The sequence below is a fragment of the Coregonus clupeaformis genome, chromosome 3, assembly GCF_020615455.1.
Source record: "Coregonus clupeaformis isolate EN_2021a chromosome 3, ASM2061545v1, whole genome shotgun sequence".
Lineage (NCBI taxonomy): Eukaryota > Metazoa > Chordata > Actinopteri > Salmoniformes > Salmonidae > Coregonus > Coregonus clupeaformis.
This window is the reverse complement of record NC_059194.1, coordinates 7895115-7910953: the sequence shown is the minus strand read 5'-3', so window position 1 is coordinate 7910953 and position 15839 is coordinate 7895115. Positions and strand designations below refer to the sequence as shown.

At 39.9% G+C, this 15839-nt stretch overlaps 1 protein-coding gene across 1 annotated transcript in view; it reads left to right on the top strand.

The window, feature by feature from the left end:
• The first annotated feature begins 540 nt into the window (after nucleotides 1-540).
• The window catches only part of LOC121541871 (polycomb group RING finger protein 3-like), a 36146-nt gene continuing 20847 nt past the window's right edge, over nucleotides 541-15839 (top strand). Inside the window, exons 1-2 of the mRNA XM_041851221.1 lie at nucleotides 541-644; nucleotides 15210-15313. Coding sequence (XP_041707155.1) covers nucleotides 15299-15313 — 15 coding nt within the window. The 5' untranslated portion in view covers nucleotides 541-644; nucleotides 15210-15298. The remainder of the gene's footprint in view (nucleotides 645-15209; nucleotides 15314-15839) is intronic.

The following is a 15839-nucleotide window of genomic DNA, read 5'->3' as shown; positions in this document are numbered from 1 at the left end:
AAGAATGACCCCAGGGCCATTTATAAACACCATATTACACAGTAATAATAAAAAATCCTAACGTCAAAAATATTGCTCTATTTGTCAACATCAATTCAACATTAGTGTACGTTTTAGCACATAAGCATTTTGACTTTTGAGATCCTACTGTAACCTATAAGCAATGAGCTACATTTCAGGCATCAAATGTAGGTTGACTGTAAGGGCATAATATAAATCTAACATTAGGCCTACAGCAAGATTCTCCTCATGTCTTGCCCAAAAACCAACATTTATTTAATTGTGGTTTTGGTCCCCAATTTTCTAAACCGTTATATCTGAGTATTGTTTTTTTTCTGAGAGTTTCCCTCTTTAGAATTTCGCGGAATTCTAAAATATATCAAAATGTATCACAATAATTGTTTTTTTTTTAATGAATGGGGAGCTCGATACATTGTTGCCTATTCGCCTACTCTCGTTCAACCCTCCTCCCCCTCGACTAACCCTCCACCCCCTCGACTAATCAGCGCATGCTCAGCAAAGCTCCAAGTGGTGTTTCGGCCTGTTTCGGGATTGGCCGGACATTTTCGCCTCTTTGTTTTACTGATAGTGGATTTAAATCGGATTCAACCCAATGTCCAGCGGACTGTACTGTTCCTAAACAGGTTAGTTCGTTTGACTTGAAAGATTTTAGGCGTATTAACGCATTAATGCGTCTATTGGTGATTTATGGATGCGATTTGTATTGTTCTTATTCATTTTTGTCTGTGTCTTTTCCGCTTGGTGGTATGGGCATGCTATACGTGTTGTTTTATGTGCCTATGTGGTAGTGTATGGCGGCGCCGGGCCCTGCAGTTAGACACCAGGATCCTTTTCAAGGAAAAGTGCATTAGAAGGGAGGGTGTGGATAGCAGTGAAGCACTCTTTTTGTTCTATACGACGGGAGCTCTCGTAGACGCTCACATGTCTCCCATAATGTGTGTGTTGTTTGGAGCGACAAACCAATCTTTCCCATTGCCTGGAATGTTCTTGAAAAACCATGGTCCACCATTAACCCCTTCGGGCTTCGAAAGTTCGGTGTTAATGCACGAGGGTGTAGTTGTAGCCACCTGATTAAATCTAGACAAAAGAAAGTTCATGCTCTTTAGGGGCTATTTCGCCCCCGTCTAACTGTATGGAACTGTGACATTGTGGGATTTTGGTGAAGGATCGAGCCAACAAGTCTCCCTCTTTTGGTAGCTAGATTGATGTTTTGTAATAAGGGACAGCAATATGTCAATTGCTCTGAGGGACAAGCCACAATAGCCAAGTGGCTATAACAAGGTAAACATCGGTGGGTTTTCCTGGCTTCAGCATTTATAGGGATTCAATGTTTTATGACTGTTGCATAATAACACAAGGCAGATCACAAAGGCAGGCGGGCAAAAAAATCCTCAACTTTCATTGTAGAATTAACTACTTTGTATATTACTAGCCAATATGCTCTATGTTATTTAACCTGTAAATCATAAATCTATCTCAACATGAACAGCTTCTTCATTCCTGGTTGACATAGGTTATGCAAATCAGGGAAGAATTGCAGAGAGCCATTCATTGGCTATGTTGAGTGTTGTTGGTCAGGATCTCTAGTCTACTCAATCAATGAGACAGTATCATTAGAGCAATAAAGAAAGCTGTATGTCTTCTCATAACAGCCATTGTTATGAACAGGCTTTTCTAACAAATCCACTCACACTTTACAAAGAAACACAGTAGCCATACAAAAATTCCACATTAAGGTGTTGATTGCCCCTCGACAGTGGTCTAACTACTGGCCATTAGGCTACAGCTTTGTGTTGTTCTCTCTGTCCATGATGCTATGGCTAGTATGTCCAGCAGTGTATAGAATAGTCCATATGTAAAGTTGCTCTTATACCCGTGGTAACGGTGTAATTAGCCTACTATGACATCAATCTTGTTGTTACATTGTAGTTATTACATTGTAATGGAGTTGAGTGGTTTTGGTCATTATACAAGGGTCTACCACCTAAATAAATGTTACGGAAATGCCAAAATCCAAATAATTTGGGGAATCCACCAACATTTTGGGATTTGGGTCAATTCCATTCAGTTCCATTCCATACCGCCTTATTTGTCAAGGTGTGTTGACTGTCGTTAATGAGAATCCCAATCAGTGATCAGCAGAGCAAAACAACAGATGAACCAGAAACCAGGCATCACCCCCTTGAACCATATCCCACTACATCCCTTCTTGAAATTATGCCAGCAAGAAAATAGTAACACACAATGTTGTTATAGACCTGATGGGGTGGCAGGTAGCTTAGTGGTTAAGAGCGTTGTGGCAGTAACCGAAAGGTCGCTGGTTCTAATCCCTGAGCCGACTAGGTGAAAAATCTGTCGATGTGCCCCAAGGCACTTAACCCTAATTGCTCCTGTAAATCGCTCTGGATAAGAGCGTCTGCTAAAATATAAATGTGAAAATGTGAATGTACAAGGCCTATTCATTTTGAGAATAAGACCAGACCTACTGTGTTGGCCTGTCACTTTTTCTACACTCATGAGGGGATTAGGATTACACCCGTAGAGGGGATTAGGATTACACCCGTAGAGGGAAGTAGGTCCTAACTGTAACAGTTTACTTCCCTGACTGTTGCTGTTGTATGTCAACATTAGGGCCGGGACGATACCAGTATCTCGGTACTCGTTAGTATCGTGGCAAGGAAACAAAACACAATGCGGATTTAACTTCTTTAGGAAAACAACCCTAATGTTGAAAACAAACATCAATATGTTGTCATCCAGTGTCACATTTATTTATTTTCCAAGTTAAAGCACACTATTTTATATCCAGCAGGTTTTTAAAGGACTGAAAAGTTAGGTCTGCTTCGTGTTTACATTTTTGCCATGGAAAAACTACTGATTTTAGATCCACTGGCTGTTACTTACTGAGTTTGACAGATGGGCCTATAGCCTGTTAATGTTTCCCCAAGCCATGAAATATGGCCTATCATTCATGCATTTAGCTACATCTCTGAATTCTAGCTTAGTGATGGGCACTGGACTAAATCCAGAAACACTTGTCAGTTCAGCCAATTTGAGATTGGTAATGTGAAGGCTGCGTGAAGAAATTCAAGTAACCCAATCCCAAATCAACCACTAGACCCTACATCCTATGGTCTTCTGGACGTCTGAGAGGAAGACGTTTTCAGTGTGTCACTTTAACTTGTTACCACTCTATTGCCATGTTATTCCCACTTTAGTCTGTGTTGCAGTGTAAAGTGCTCCCTTAATTTCAGTAAAAGGCTACATTTATTTATGAAAGTAACAGACAAATACGATTTCTCTGAGAAACATCTGTGACAAACTTGTGGGGCAAAGGCTAGTCTACCAAATACTGACTCAATGATGATTCAACTGTGTGTTAGCTTTCAGATGGGCTAAAATGTTCAAATTGGATGTTTAGGCTGTGTTCATGAACCAAATAGGTTGTGACTTGCTTATATAGTGCCACTGCCAATAGTGTAATGTCTGTATGGAAGGTTCAGTTTTAAGAGTTAGCTTCAACTGCCTTGTTGTGGAGGTGTTGAAGTCTAAAGTCTAACATAGCGCTGTTTTTTTTATTTCTACAATGACGTGGACTGCCCAAAATCATTACAGTATTTACATATAACACATTTCTTTGTTTCCTGCTCTCGAGAAGGTTTTATAGAACCTTCAAATGGCTGCTTGCTACTCTTTCTCTCTCACTGTTCTCATTGCTTCAAACCCTTTATCCACAGTCAAGCACCCTGTGTCATCACACTGGTCCTTGCACTGCTGTACCCATTTAGGGTGAAGTGACCTAAAGGGAACTCTCAGGTGCCAGACTCTATAGCAGGTTATTGCTTTACTCATGGGTCAGTGGTGTCATTCCCCCGGGTCAAAGGGTAAGAGCTCAGTAGAGAGGGCACTTGAGCCTAAGGAGGCTGACTGACACTCTGACAGGTTGAATTCAGCTGGATCAGGCCTGGCATGTAATTTACTAATTAAAACGAAGGCCATGGCAGCCGAAACACTACTGTTTTATACTAGAAGGCACACAAATTACTTGTTTTTAAAGTGAGTGAAAGTTGTCTTTTCATATGATTTTTGGCTGCATCTCCAAATTGGAGATGGTTGATGCACTGTCCACCTACAACCAAGCCTATACCAGTCCAAAAGACACAACACACCTTGAAATTAACTGATGAACAATCTTTCATCCTGTTTTTGTCATTTGTTTCAAGGAGATAATTTAGTTAGGCTACATTAATGCTGAAGGGCCATAGCCTTCCATTAGCTTAAATAACAGTAGTTGGCCTCGTCATATATATCTGAACATAGAGCCTTAACTGGAATACTAGCCATGGTTTAGCCATGGTTTGTGTCATGCCAGCCATTCTTTGAAGTAACAATTGGTTTAGGCTAGACTTCACAAGTGGAAATATACCCCCCCCCCCCCAAACTTTACTTCAGGTCAACTCAAAGGTTGACATTGTCTTCTCGTTAACGCAAAGGTGAAAACAGAGAGCTGTGTTATAGATTGAAAATGTAGGCCTAGGTGTAAATTGCACTATACTGACAACTTGGACATCCTCTACAAGACACATTAAAAAAAAAAATTGGCTAGTGCAGGGATCATAAACTTTTTTTTTCTGGAGCGGATGGTCAGGTGGCCGGAACATAATTACAAATCATTTGTAGACTGCAAATTGACCGCAAGAAGCCCAAACAGATATCATATTTAACTAAAACATAATCATTTCAAACCTTGCTTACATTTGTATTCGATCATGTTTCTGTCTCTCTATTATGTGTGGGAATACTTGCAACTGATTTCCTGGTGTTCTTACAGTCTTTTATGTCCAACAATGAAAATTCAAACAAACAAATAAAACCCCCGCGGGCCACCATTTGGGGAACTCTGGCCTAGTACCCCAGAAAAGGGCCCTGGTTAACTAGCAATGTGATTCAAGGCAAACCCAACCACTAGACCACAAATGTTTTTAGCTGATGGTCAGTGCTACTTAGTTAATGAAAGAAAACAACATGGCTCAACAGAAGAACCCAAGGGAACCACATTTCCTTGTTTGTTCCTTATCTCCTCCCCTGTCTCACTCCTGTTGCAGTAGTCTGATGACGATAATAAGGTTTATTCACTATCTCCTTGACTATGTCTGTGTCCTGTGCACTACCCGAGATGGGGTAAATTTGTCTCAATCTACAGCAATCACTGTCCATTGCATTACCCCATACCTAAACTGACCAGGGAATCAGCTAGGGCCTGAATGCACTACATACAAGAAGGCCTTCTGGCATCCCATTACATTAGTGCAGTTTGCTTCACTTTTGGTCACTTGTCTGTCCCTCCTGGCACCAACTCTCATTCACGAGTCAGTCAAGACCATCAGAGTATTTAGGGTAGAATAAACAGTGTGTGTGTGCGCGTGCGCATGCATGCACACATTTGTTTTTGAAGTGAATCCAATGGATCCTGGCTCCCTCTGTTGAAACAGGCCTCAGTGTCCGACTCTCAGGCTGGCACCCAGTCTACACTGGACCCGAACACTCCGCTGCCAACAGGGGCTCTTTGTGATGCCAAAGTGTGTGCGTGTGTGTGCATTTGCATGTGTGTGTGTCTGTTTCTCTGTGTGTGCCATCACCAGCGTGGACACACAACCCATCAATGACTGGAGCTTAGCCCAATGCCATCAGCAACCCTTCACAACATGTGTGTGTGTGTGTGTGTGTGTGTGTGTGTGCACATGTGTTTTCGTAGGCCTACAGGCTTAGCCTTTATTTGTTTCTGAGAAATACATCTATAGTATTGTGTGTATGTGATCCCGCATGAGCGTGGTCTGCACCAGGCAATGCTTTACGAGGGTCCTATTAACCTAGATATGACACATGATCCACCCTGTCGGGTCAAGTCAGGGCACTTTAAGTGAACTCTTCAAGGTGTTGTGGCCTGAAATGAACTCTCTTCCATTAAAATTCAATAACTTTTTGACAGCACCCCTTTTGATTTGAACGAAACATTCCATACATATTTGCCCATTGTAGAAGTGGTCAGAAAGTGAGTTTTTGGACCTGAAAGCCAAAACATTCAGTAGATAAAAGTGCTCAAAGTTGACCCATTTTGCAGACACCGCCCTACCACGAGACATCCATGTTTTCATCACTGGAAAGGATAAACGGTTGAGCTTGATATCATTTAGTGTGTTGTCAAACAATTGTATTATTTCTTGAAAAAACAATTGAATAAAACTTAACATTTTTACATCTTTAACGTCAATTATCTAAAAACGCGTAAACTCTATGTTGTAGCTTAGACCCTATTTCACATCATCCCTGGTTTTTGTGTTGTGCCAGCCATCGGTTGAGAGACAACATGCTCTTGAATACAGGTGGGTGTCATTTCAATCATAGAATATATAATTCATAGAATGGACCTTTCCCTTCAGTCCACTGCAATCTGACTGGTACACCATTGAAATGGAAATGTAATTTAAATTTTAACTTCTAATTACTACCACAAAGATGACCACAGGTCCACCCACCGTCGAATGTCAATTTAAATGGTAATACACCGCCCTACCATGAGACATCCATGTCTTCATCACTGGAAGAGATAAACGGTTGAGATTGGTATAATTTAAAAGATGACAAACAGCATTGTCAAACTATTGTATCATTTCTGTGATTTAAAATAAAATAAAAACAATTCATACTTTAAAAAAAACATTTAACGTCAATTATCTAAAAACGCATAAACTGCGATTTTTTTCATATTCGCATTTGTTGTAGCTTAGATCCTATTTTACATCGTTAAGTTTTTGTGTTGTGCCTGCCATCGGTTGAGATACAACATGCTCTTGAATACAGGGTGGGTGTAATGTATTGGCTGATAGATGTACTAAAATGAGAATAAAATGGACATTTCTACTTTCAAATGGTACCACAAAAATGGTTGGAGGTCCACACATCAGAGAATGTTGACTTGAATGGGAATATCTGTTGTTTTAAAGGATACTGTCAATCCTCCATAGGAAACCTATAGAAATCATAGAACTATAGATAATACAACAGACATGCAGTGGTGGGAAAGTACACAATTGTCATACTTGAGTAAAAGTAAAGATACCTTAAAAGAAAATGACTCAAGTAAAAGTGAAAGCCACCCAGTAAAATACTACTTGAGTAAAAGTCTAAAGGTATTTGGTTTTAAAGATACTTAAGTAGCAAAAGTAAATGTAATTTATAAAATATACTTAAGTATCAAAAGTAATTTCAAATTCCTTATATTAAGCAAACCAGACGGCATCATATTTTTTTCTCTCTTTTTTTCCCGGATAGCAAGGGGCACGAGCCAACACTCAGACATAATTTAAAAAACGAAGCATGTGTTTAAGGAGTCCACCAGATCAGAGGCAGTAGGGATGACCAGGGATGTTCTTTTGATAAGTGTGTGAATTATACGATTTTATTGTCCTGCTAAGCATTGAAAATGTAATGAGTACTTTTGGGTGTCAGGGAAAATGTATGGAGTAAAAAGTACATCATTTTCTTTAGGAATGTAGTGAAGAAAAGGTAAAAGTTGTCAAAAATATAAATAGTCAAGTAAAGTACAGATACCCCAAAAAACTACTTAAGTAGTACTTTCAAGTATTTTTACTTAAGTACTTTACACCACTGCAGACATTACCATTTAAGTTGACATTCGACGGTGGGTGGACCGGCGGTCATCTTTGTGGTAGTAATTAGAAGTTAAAATTTAAATTACATTTCCATTTCAATGGTGTACCAGTCAGATTGCAGTGGTCTGAAGGGAAAGGTCCATTCTATGAATTATAATTCTATGATTGAAATGACACCCACCTGTATTCAAGAGCATGTTGTCTCTCAACCGATGGCTGGCACAACACAAAAACCAGGGATGATGTGAAATAGGGTCTAAGCTACAACATAGAGTTTACGCATTTTTAGATAATTGATGTTAAAGATGTAAAAATGTTAATTTGTATTCAATAGTTTTTTTCAAGAAATAATACAATTGTTTGACAACACACTAAATGATATCAAACTCAACCGTTTATCCTTTCCAGTGATGAAGACATGGATGTCTCATGGTAGGGTGGGGTATACAAAATCGGTCAACTTTGAGCACCTCTATCTCTATCTCCATCTCTATCTCAAAAAGTCACTTTCTCACAACTTCTTCCATGGGCAAACATGTATGGAAAGTTTTGTTTCACACCACTGCAGACATTACCATTTAAGTTGACATTCGACGGTGGGTGGACCGGCGGTCATCTTTGTGGTAGTAATTAGAAGTTAAAATTTAAATTACATTTCCATTTCAATGGTGTACCAGTCAGATTGCAGTGGTCTGAAGGGAAAGGTCCATTCTATGAATTATAATTCTATGATTGAAATGACACCCACCTGTATTCAAGAGCATGTTGTCTCTCAACCGATGGCTGGCACAACACAAAAACCAGGGATGATGTGAAATAGGGTCTAAGCTACAACATAGAGTTTACGCATTTTTAGATAATTGATGTTAAAGATGTAAAAATGTTAATTTGTATTCAATAGTTTTTTTCAAGAAATAATACAATTGTTTGACAACACACTAAATGATATCAAACTCAACCGTTTATCCTTTCCAGTGATGAAGACATGGATGTCTCATGGTAGGGTGGGGTATACAAAATCGGTCAACTTTGAGCACCTCTATCTCTATCTCCATCTCTATCTCAAAAAGTCACTTTCTCACAACTTCTTCCATGGGCAAACATGTATGGAAAGTTTTGTTTCACACCACTGCAGACATTACCATTTAAGTTGACATTCGACGGTGGGTGGACCGGCGGTCATCTTTGTGGTAGTAATTAGAAGTTAAAATTTAAATTACATTTCCATTTCAATGGTGTACCAGTCAGATTGCAGTGGTCTGAAGGGAAAGGTCCATTCTATGAATTATAATTCTATGATTGAAATGACACCCACCTGTATTCAAGAGCATGTTGTCTCTCAACCGATGGCTGGCACAACACAAAAACCAGGGATGATGTGAAATAGGGTCTAAGCTACAACATAGAGTTTACGCATTTTTAGATAATTGATGTTAAAGATGTAAAAATGTTAATTTGTATTCAATAGTTTTTTTCAAGAAATAATACAATTGTTTGACAACACACTAAATGATATCAAACTCAACCGTTTATCCTTTCCAGTGATGAAGACATGGATGTCTCATGGTAGGGTGGGGTATACAAAATCGGTCAACTTTGAGCACCTCTATCTCTATCTCCATCTCTATCTCAAAAAGTCACTTTCTCACAACTTCTTCCATGGGCAAACATGTATGGAAAGTTTTGTTTCAATCAAAAGGGATGCTGTCAAAAAGTGATTGATTTCAAATGGATTTACCCTCCATCCACCGCTGCTAGCCTATTTCTGTTAGCAGACAGTGTGGTCTAGTCCTCTAGCCTAACTCTATGAAAAACCTCTCACCCAATATTTTTCTGTTTGATTTATTTATTCTATCATTGTATCAAATAGGTTATTCTAAGGGACACCATTTGAGTTTAGCAACTCACATTCATTGAATTTTCACATGATACAAAGAAGCCTTCTGTTTGAAAATTATATTGTAAATAGAAGACTCTGATACAAGCTACAAGTTGCTGTGCACTGTGCAGTTCTGGTTTTACTCAATACTGCAATATGTGGATGTTCTCATCTTATAGCTCAGGAACATTTATGTGACTGATTCAATGTACGCCTATGTCTATAATGTAGGCATGTAATGTGTGCATTCAAAATGTCCAACAATGCTATACCTTTCCCTTACTATAACAGATCTGACATGCTGTAACTCAACTGATTACAGCATATTCCTATGAGTCAGCCGTCTTTCATGCTGCGGAACCTTTGAGGCTCTTTGACACCAGACACAGATCTACAAAAACAAGGATCCTCATGTTGTAGCTGAGGAAAACAAGATATCAAAGCTCCTTTACACTCCTGTCTCAGAATATAGTAGACTGTTGTGACTTTTATCACTGTCTGTGTAAAGTACAGTGATGTTTTGTCATAAAGAAAGATTAATGTTCTCAGATTCACTAAAAGTCTCCGGAATCCATTATCTTACCTTGACTATATTGACGTTTTACTGTTACCCAACCAGAGTTGGTTGGTCCTGAAATGCCCAAATTCAATCAATTGCAGATAGGACTAAATCACAAAGGGTTCACTCAGGATGTTAACGCTGTGTTTTAAGGACATCTGTGGTTTTGCCTCCTTATCCAATGACGTGACTTCCTGAGAGGAATCGCTTAAAGAGTTTGTTTGTTTTATGCATTAGCTCCTTCGATACAGCGTAAACATTCTGAATCAACCTGCAGTGTTTTCTTCTTAATCTGCAATTGAAAAGCTGTGACGTGCTTGAAACACCATAGCACATCCGCAATGAGTCATCTCTAACACACTCATTTCTGAGGATAAAGAAGACCTATTTCAGCATCAATCACATTGCCTGTGTATTGAGGACGACATTAGCTATATGCCTAGTTCATTCAGAGCAGTTTGGACAAGCTTTCACTCTAGATTGGCTATATTGACTTGTCAATGGTCTGTCAATGTGATGTTCTCAGTCATCCAGTGTCGTGTTGAATGACTGTGAATCCATCAGGAACCTGCAGGTACAGTGGGGAGAACAAGTATTTGATACACTGCCGATTTTGCAGGTTTTCCTACTTACAAAGCATGTAGAGGTCTGTAATTTTTATCATAGGTTCACTTCAACTGTGAGAGACGGAATCTAAAACAAAAATCCAGAAAATCACATTGTATGATTTTTAAGTAATTAATTTGCATTTTATTGCATGACATAAGTATTTGATACATCAGAAAAGCAGAACTTAATATTTGGTACAGAAACCTTTGTTTGCAATTACAGAGATAATATATTTCCTGTAGGTCTTGACCAGGTTTGCACACACTGCAGCAGGGATTTTGGTCCACTCCTCCATACAGACCTTCTCCAGATCCTTCAGGTTTCGGGGCTGTCGCTGGGCAATACAGACTTTCAGCTCCCTCCAAAGATTTTCTATTGGGTTCAGGTCTGGAGACTGGCTAGGCCACTCCAGGACCTTGAGATGCTTCTTATGGAGCCACTCCTTAGTTGCCCTGGATGTGTGTTTCGGGTCATTGTCATGCTGGAAGACCCAGCCACGACCCATCTTCAATGCTCTTACTGAGGAAAGGAGGTTGTTGGCCAAGATCTCGCGATACATGGCCCCATCCATCCTCCCCTCAATACGGTGCAGTCGTCCTGTCCCCTTTGCAGAAAAGCATCCCCAAAGAATGATGTTTCCACCTCCATGCTTCATGGTTGGGATGGTGTTCTTGGGGTTGTACTCATCCTTCTTCTTCCTCCAAACACGGCAAGTGGAGTTTAGACCAGAAAGCTCTATTTTTGTCTAATCAGACCACATGACCTTCTCCAATTCCTCCTCTGGATCATCCAGATGGTTATTGGCAAACTTCAGACGGGCCTGGACATGCGCTGGCTTGAGCAGGGGGACCTTGCGTGCACTGCAGGATTTTAATCCATGACGGCGTAGTGTGTTACTAATGGTTTTCTTTGAGACTGTGGTCCCAGCTCTCTTCAGGTCATTGACCAGGTCCTGCCGTGTAGTTCTGGGCTGATCCCTCACCTTCCTCATGATCATTGATGCCCCACGAGGTGAGATCTTGCATGGAGCCCCAGACCGAGGGTGATTGACCGTCATCTTGAACTTCTTCCATTTTCTAATAATTGCGCCAACAGTTGTTGCCTTCTCACCAAGTTGCTTGCCTATTGTCCTGTAGCCCATCCCAGCCTTGTGCAGGTCTACAATTGTATCACTGATGTCCTTACACAGCTCTCTGGTCTTGGCCATTTTGGAGAGGTTGGAGTCTGTTTGATTGAGTGTGTGGACAGGTGTCTTTTATACAGGTAACGATTTCAAACAGGTGCAGTTAATACAGGTAATGAGTGGAGAACAGGAGGGCTTCTTAAAGAAAAACTAACAGGTCTGTGAGAGCCGGAATTCTTACTGGTTGGTAGGTGATCAAATACTTATGTCATGCAATAAAATGCTAATTAATTACTTAAAAATCATACAATGTGATTTTCTGGATTTTTGTTTTAGATTCCGTCTCTCACAGTTGAAGTGTACCTATGATAAAAATTACAGACCTCTACATGCTTTGTAAGTAGGAAAACCTGCAAAATCGGCAGTGTCTCAAATACTTGTTCTCCCCACTGTAGGTCTTTAATTCATACATGTGAAGTTCATAGGAGCATGTCAAATTGGATGCCAAATAAAAGCTAAGAGTCTATATTCTGGAGAAATTACATTTTTCAACCATTTTCCATCCTAAAAATTAGGAATAAGCAAAGGCTTTGATTTCTGGTCAAACAGATGGAAAAGGGGTCTTAGAAAACATCTACCAGAAAAAGTATTAAAAAGGTATCAGAAATACATAAAAACAAAATAAAGACCCCTGTCAACTAATATCAACACGTATATTTAGTTTTTGAGAAATTGTTTACCTTTTGTAAGTTCAAGAATCATTGCCTTGTAATTCCGTTACCAAAAACCCACATATCTTTAAGATATTCATTTATTTCTCTCCCTCAGAGATGGATGGGAAGTGGAAGTTCACAGAAGTAACAAGTTAGTGTTTTTACTGATATCAAGTTTGTTTATTAATTATTAAGTGAATTACCGAAAAATCAGTAACGGAATTACTGCAAAGAAATTGGCTACAATGGGAAATCATAGTAGTCACAAACCACGGTTGGGTCACCTTTTACTGTCCTTCCTTCCACTGGCATACTGTTATGTTCAGCTCATAACTGTTTTCTTTGTCTTTCTGTTTGGTGGTCAAAGCAAGACTGTGAAAACAGTCTGGACAACCCCTCCCTCTCACTTTCCCCTCTCTCTCTGCTGCTCTCTCTCTCTCTCTCTCTCCAGTTAATGTCACCTCTCCCGGCTCTTACTGACACCTACCATCTTTCCATTTACTGTAACCAGCAGCCTCACCCACTGAGCACAGACCGACATCAGACATCCATGGATGTTGAAAAGTAGTTTAAATTTGGTCAGTCCGCCCAGGCCGGACCAAATCGGAACCAATCATAGACGTCGATGTTTCACAAGTTTGGACAGCACAGTACACTTACAGTAGAGCACCATAGAGAACAGTACAGAACAGTACAGTAAAGGAAAGTAGAGTACATTACAGTACTGTACAGCATATTTCAGTACAGTAGAGCACACTAGAGAAGAGTACAGTATAATGTACTGTATTGTACAGAACTCTACTGTTCTGTGTTGTTCAGTGCTGTACTGTACTGTGCTCTACTGTGATGTCCAAACTTGTGAAACGTAGATGTCTATGATTGGTTCAGATTGTTTCAAATGTGTTCTTTTTTGGGGGTGGAGACCATTACAATAATGGCCAGTGTTTAGAATAATACCCAAATATGCAAAAGAAGGATATTCCATATTACTACGTTTGTGTACCTATTTCAGGATACATCACCATGAAGAGAATGGCATTCATATCCATAATTATGCATTTCTTTATAGTACAGATCAGGGACCCATGATGTAATATCGTTACCGTAATTCCGTTACCGGGTGCAAATCCACTTCACCTACTGTAGTTCAATAACCTAAATATTTTTTTGTTAACTCAAGGTGTCATATTTTCTGCAGACATCTTTGAATCTTAATTCGGAGCAGATATTTAACAGAGTTTTTGGAAAACGTGGTTGCATAAAAAACGGAGATTTTACCATAATTCTGTTACCAAATTTTGCATCTACACAGTTCTTCCAGTAAATGTGTTTTTGTGAAAGTTCTTGTGCATAGAGTTGTATAGTTTGTTAAACTTGAAAATCAATGGTTTTTGTTTGGCATACATTTTAAAGTGAAAATCGGAGTCAAAGCGTAATTCCGGAACTGTGGAATTGCCCTTATCGGCTTAGCAACTTTGAATTGTCGTACATTCATTGATGAAGCACTGTTGTTCAGTTGTCTCTGTAAGAGGCTTGGTCTGGAGTCGAACAGGTCTTGAGAAAGATTTCATTGAAAGCAAGTAGTAAATACAACCCAGTAGTAAAACAAAAACACAGGGTTACAACACTGGGTCATTTTGATACGGCGGGAGGTAAACACGTCCTGTTGACGCACTTGCAAGTGCTCTGCAACTGAATGCACTTGTTCAACTCTGACAGTCTGGCAACTGTTACAACAACTGTGTTACATGATTTTGTATGCAGCCCAGGTGATAGAGAACCCCTAATAGATCCTCAGCAGCCATCCATCACTCACCTCAATGGAGTAAGTGGACTAATATCATGGTCTGGTGAGCAGACAAAAGCACACAGGCAGACTTGTATTGTCCCAGACCGAGTAAAAGATAATTCACATTTAGGATCAATAGGCTATAAAAAGTGGTGGGAGTCCATCTCATGCCAATTCAAAGAGGTTTTTTGAGCTCACAACTCAAAGCTGTTTGGCTTAGACGAGTAGTGAATCTCTAGGCCTATGTCTAATAGAGTGACTAAGTACTGCAATATGTCAGTCCTCGTGTCATGTGGGGACACCACTTTTTCTCCTGTAAATGATAGGTCCTATGTTTATTTTTAGGCGATGCTGGACCTGAAGTTACTTTCAATAAGGTTTTTATTTTGTTAAATTAATTCAGGGACGTGTCCACTCCATACAATGGTATCTTTGTATAAATGTTCTTTCAATAGTCTGAGCACTTTCCCAGGTTCATTTCAGGTCTATAGAACAGTTTCCCCAAAAATGGTGGTCACAGACAACTCTTAAGCGGTTGCGGTTCAAGATAAGCCTGATATCAGGCAGATATATTCTGTGCTGCAATATTTGTCTGGTATCATAGTTCATGATTGGGATAAGGCTAGAATAAGCCTCTCTAACTCCAGTCTGGGAGAGCTGCTGGGGGAGTAGCCCAACGGTAACACATCAATATTCCAACACTGCTCTCAAGGATAGGAGTTGGAGGACCCTGGGCTAGAAACTCTGTTTTATCCCATGGCACAAGGGACTTTGGGGAACCACCACTGCTGTAGAGCACAAAGAATTCTAACCGTGTTGTTGTCTTTCTGTGTTCTCCCCTAGCCACATGAAAGGGCATCCATGATGCGGAGCTAACACCACATCGTGACTGCAGGAAGAGACGTGGCTGCCAAATCATCCCCAGTCTACACATGGCGGCATTAGGGGTAAACCAAGACAATCACCCACCATGAAAGGAGTTTCATCTCTCTGCCTCTGTCTGTCTGACTGACTGGTTGCCTGCCTGCCTGTCTGTATGTCTGTCTGGCTGTCTGGCTGTCTGTCCATCTCTCTACTCTGCCTTCAGTAAGGGTTCACACCCCTTGACTTTTTCCACATGTTGTTGTTACAGCCTGAATTTAAAATGGATTGAGATTTCGTGTCACTGGCCTACACACAATAGCCCATAATATCAAAGTGGAATTATGGTTGTTGACATTTTTACTAATAAATAAAAAATGAAAAGCTGAAATGTCTTGAGTCAATAAGTATTCAACTCCTTTGTTATGGCAAGCCTAAATAAGTTCAGGAGTAAAAATGTGCTTAACAAGTCACATAATAAGTTGCATGAACTCACTCTGTGTGCAATAATAGTGTTTAACATGATTTTTGAATGACTGTACCCCACACATACAATTATCTGTAAGGTCCCTCAGTCGAGCAGTGAATTTCAAACACATATTCAACCACAAA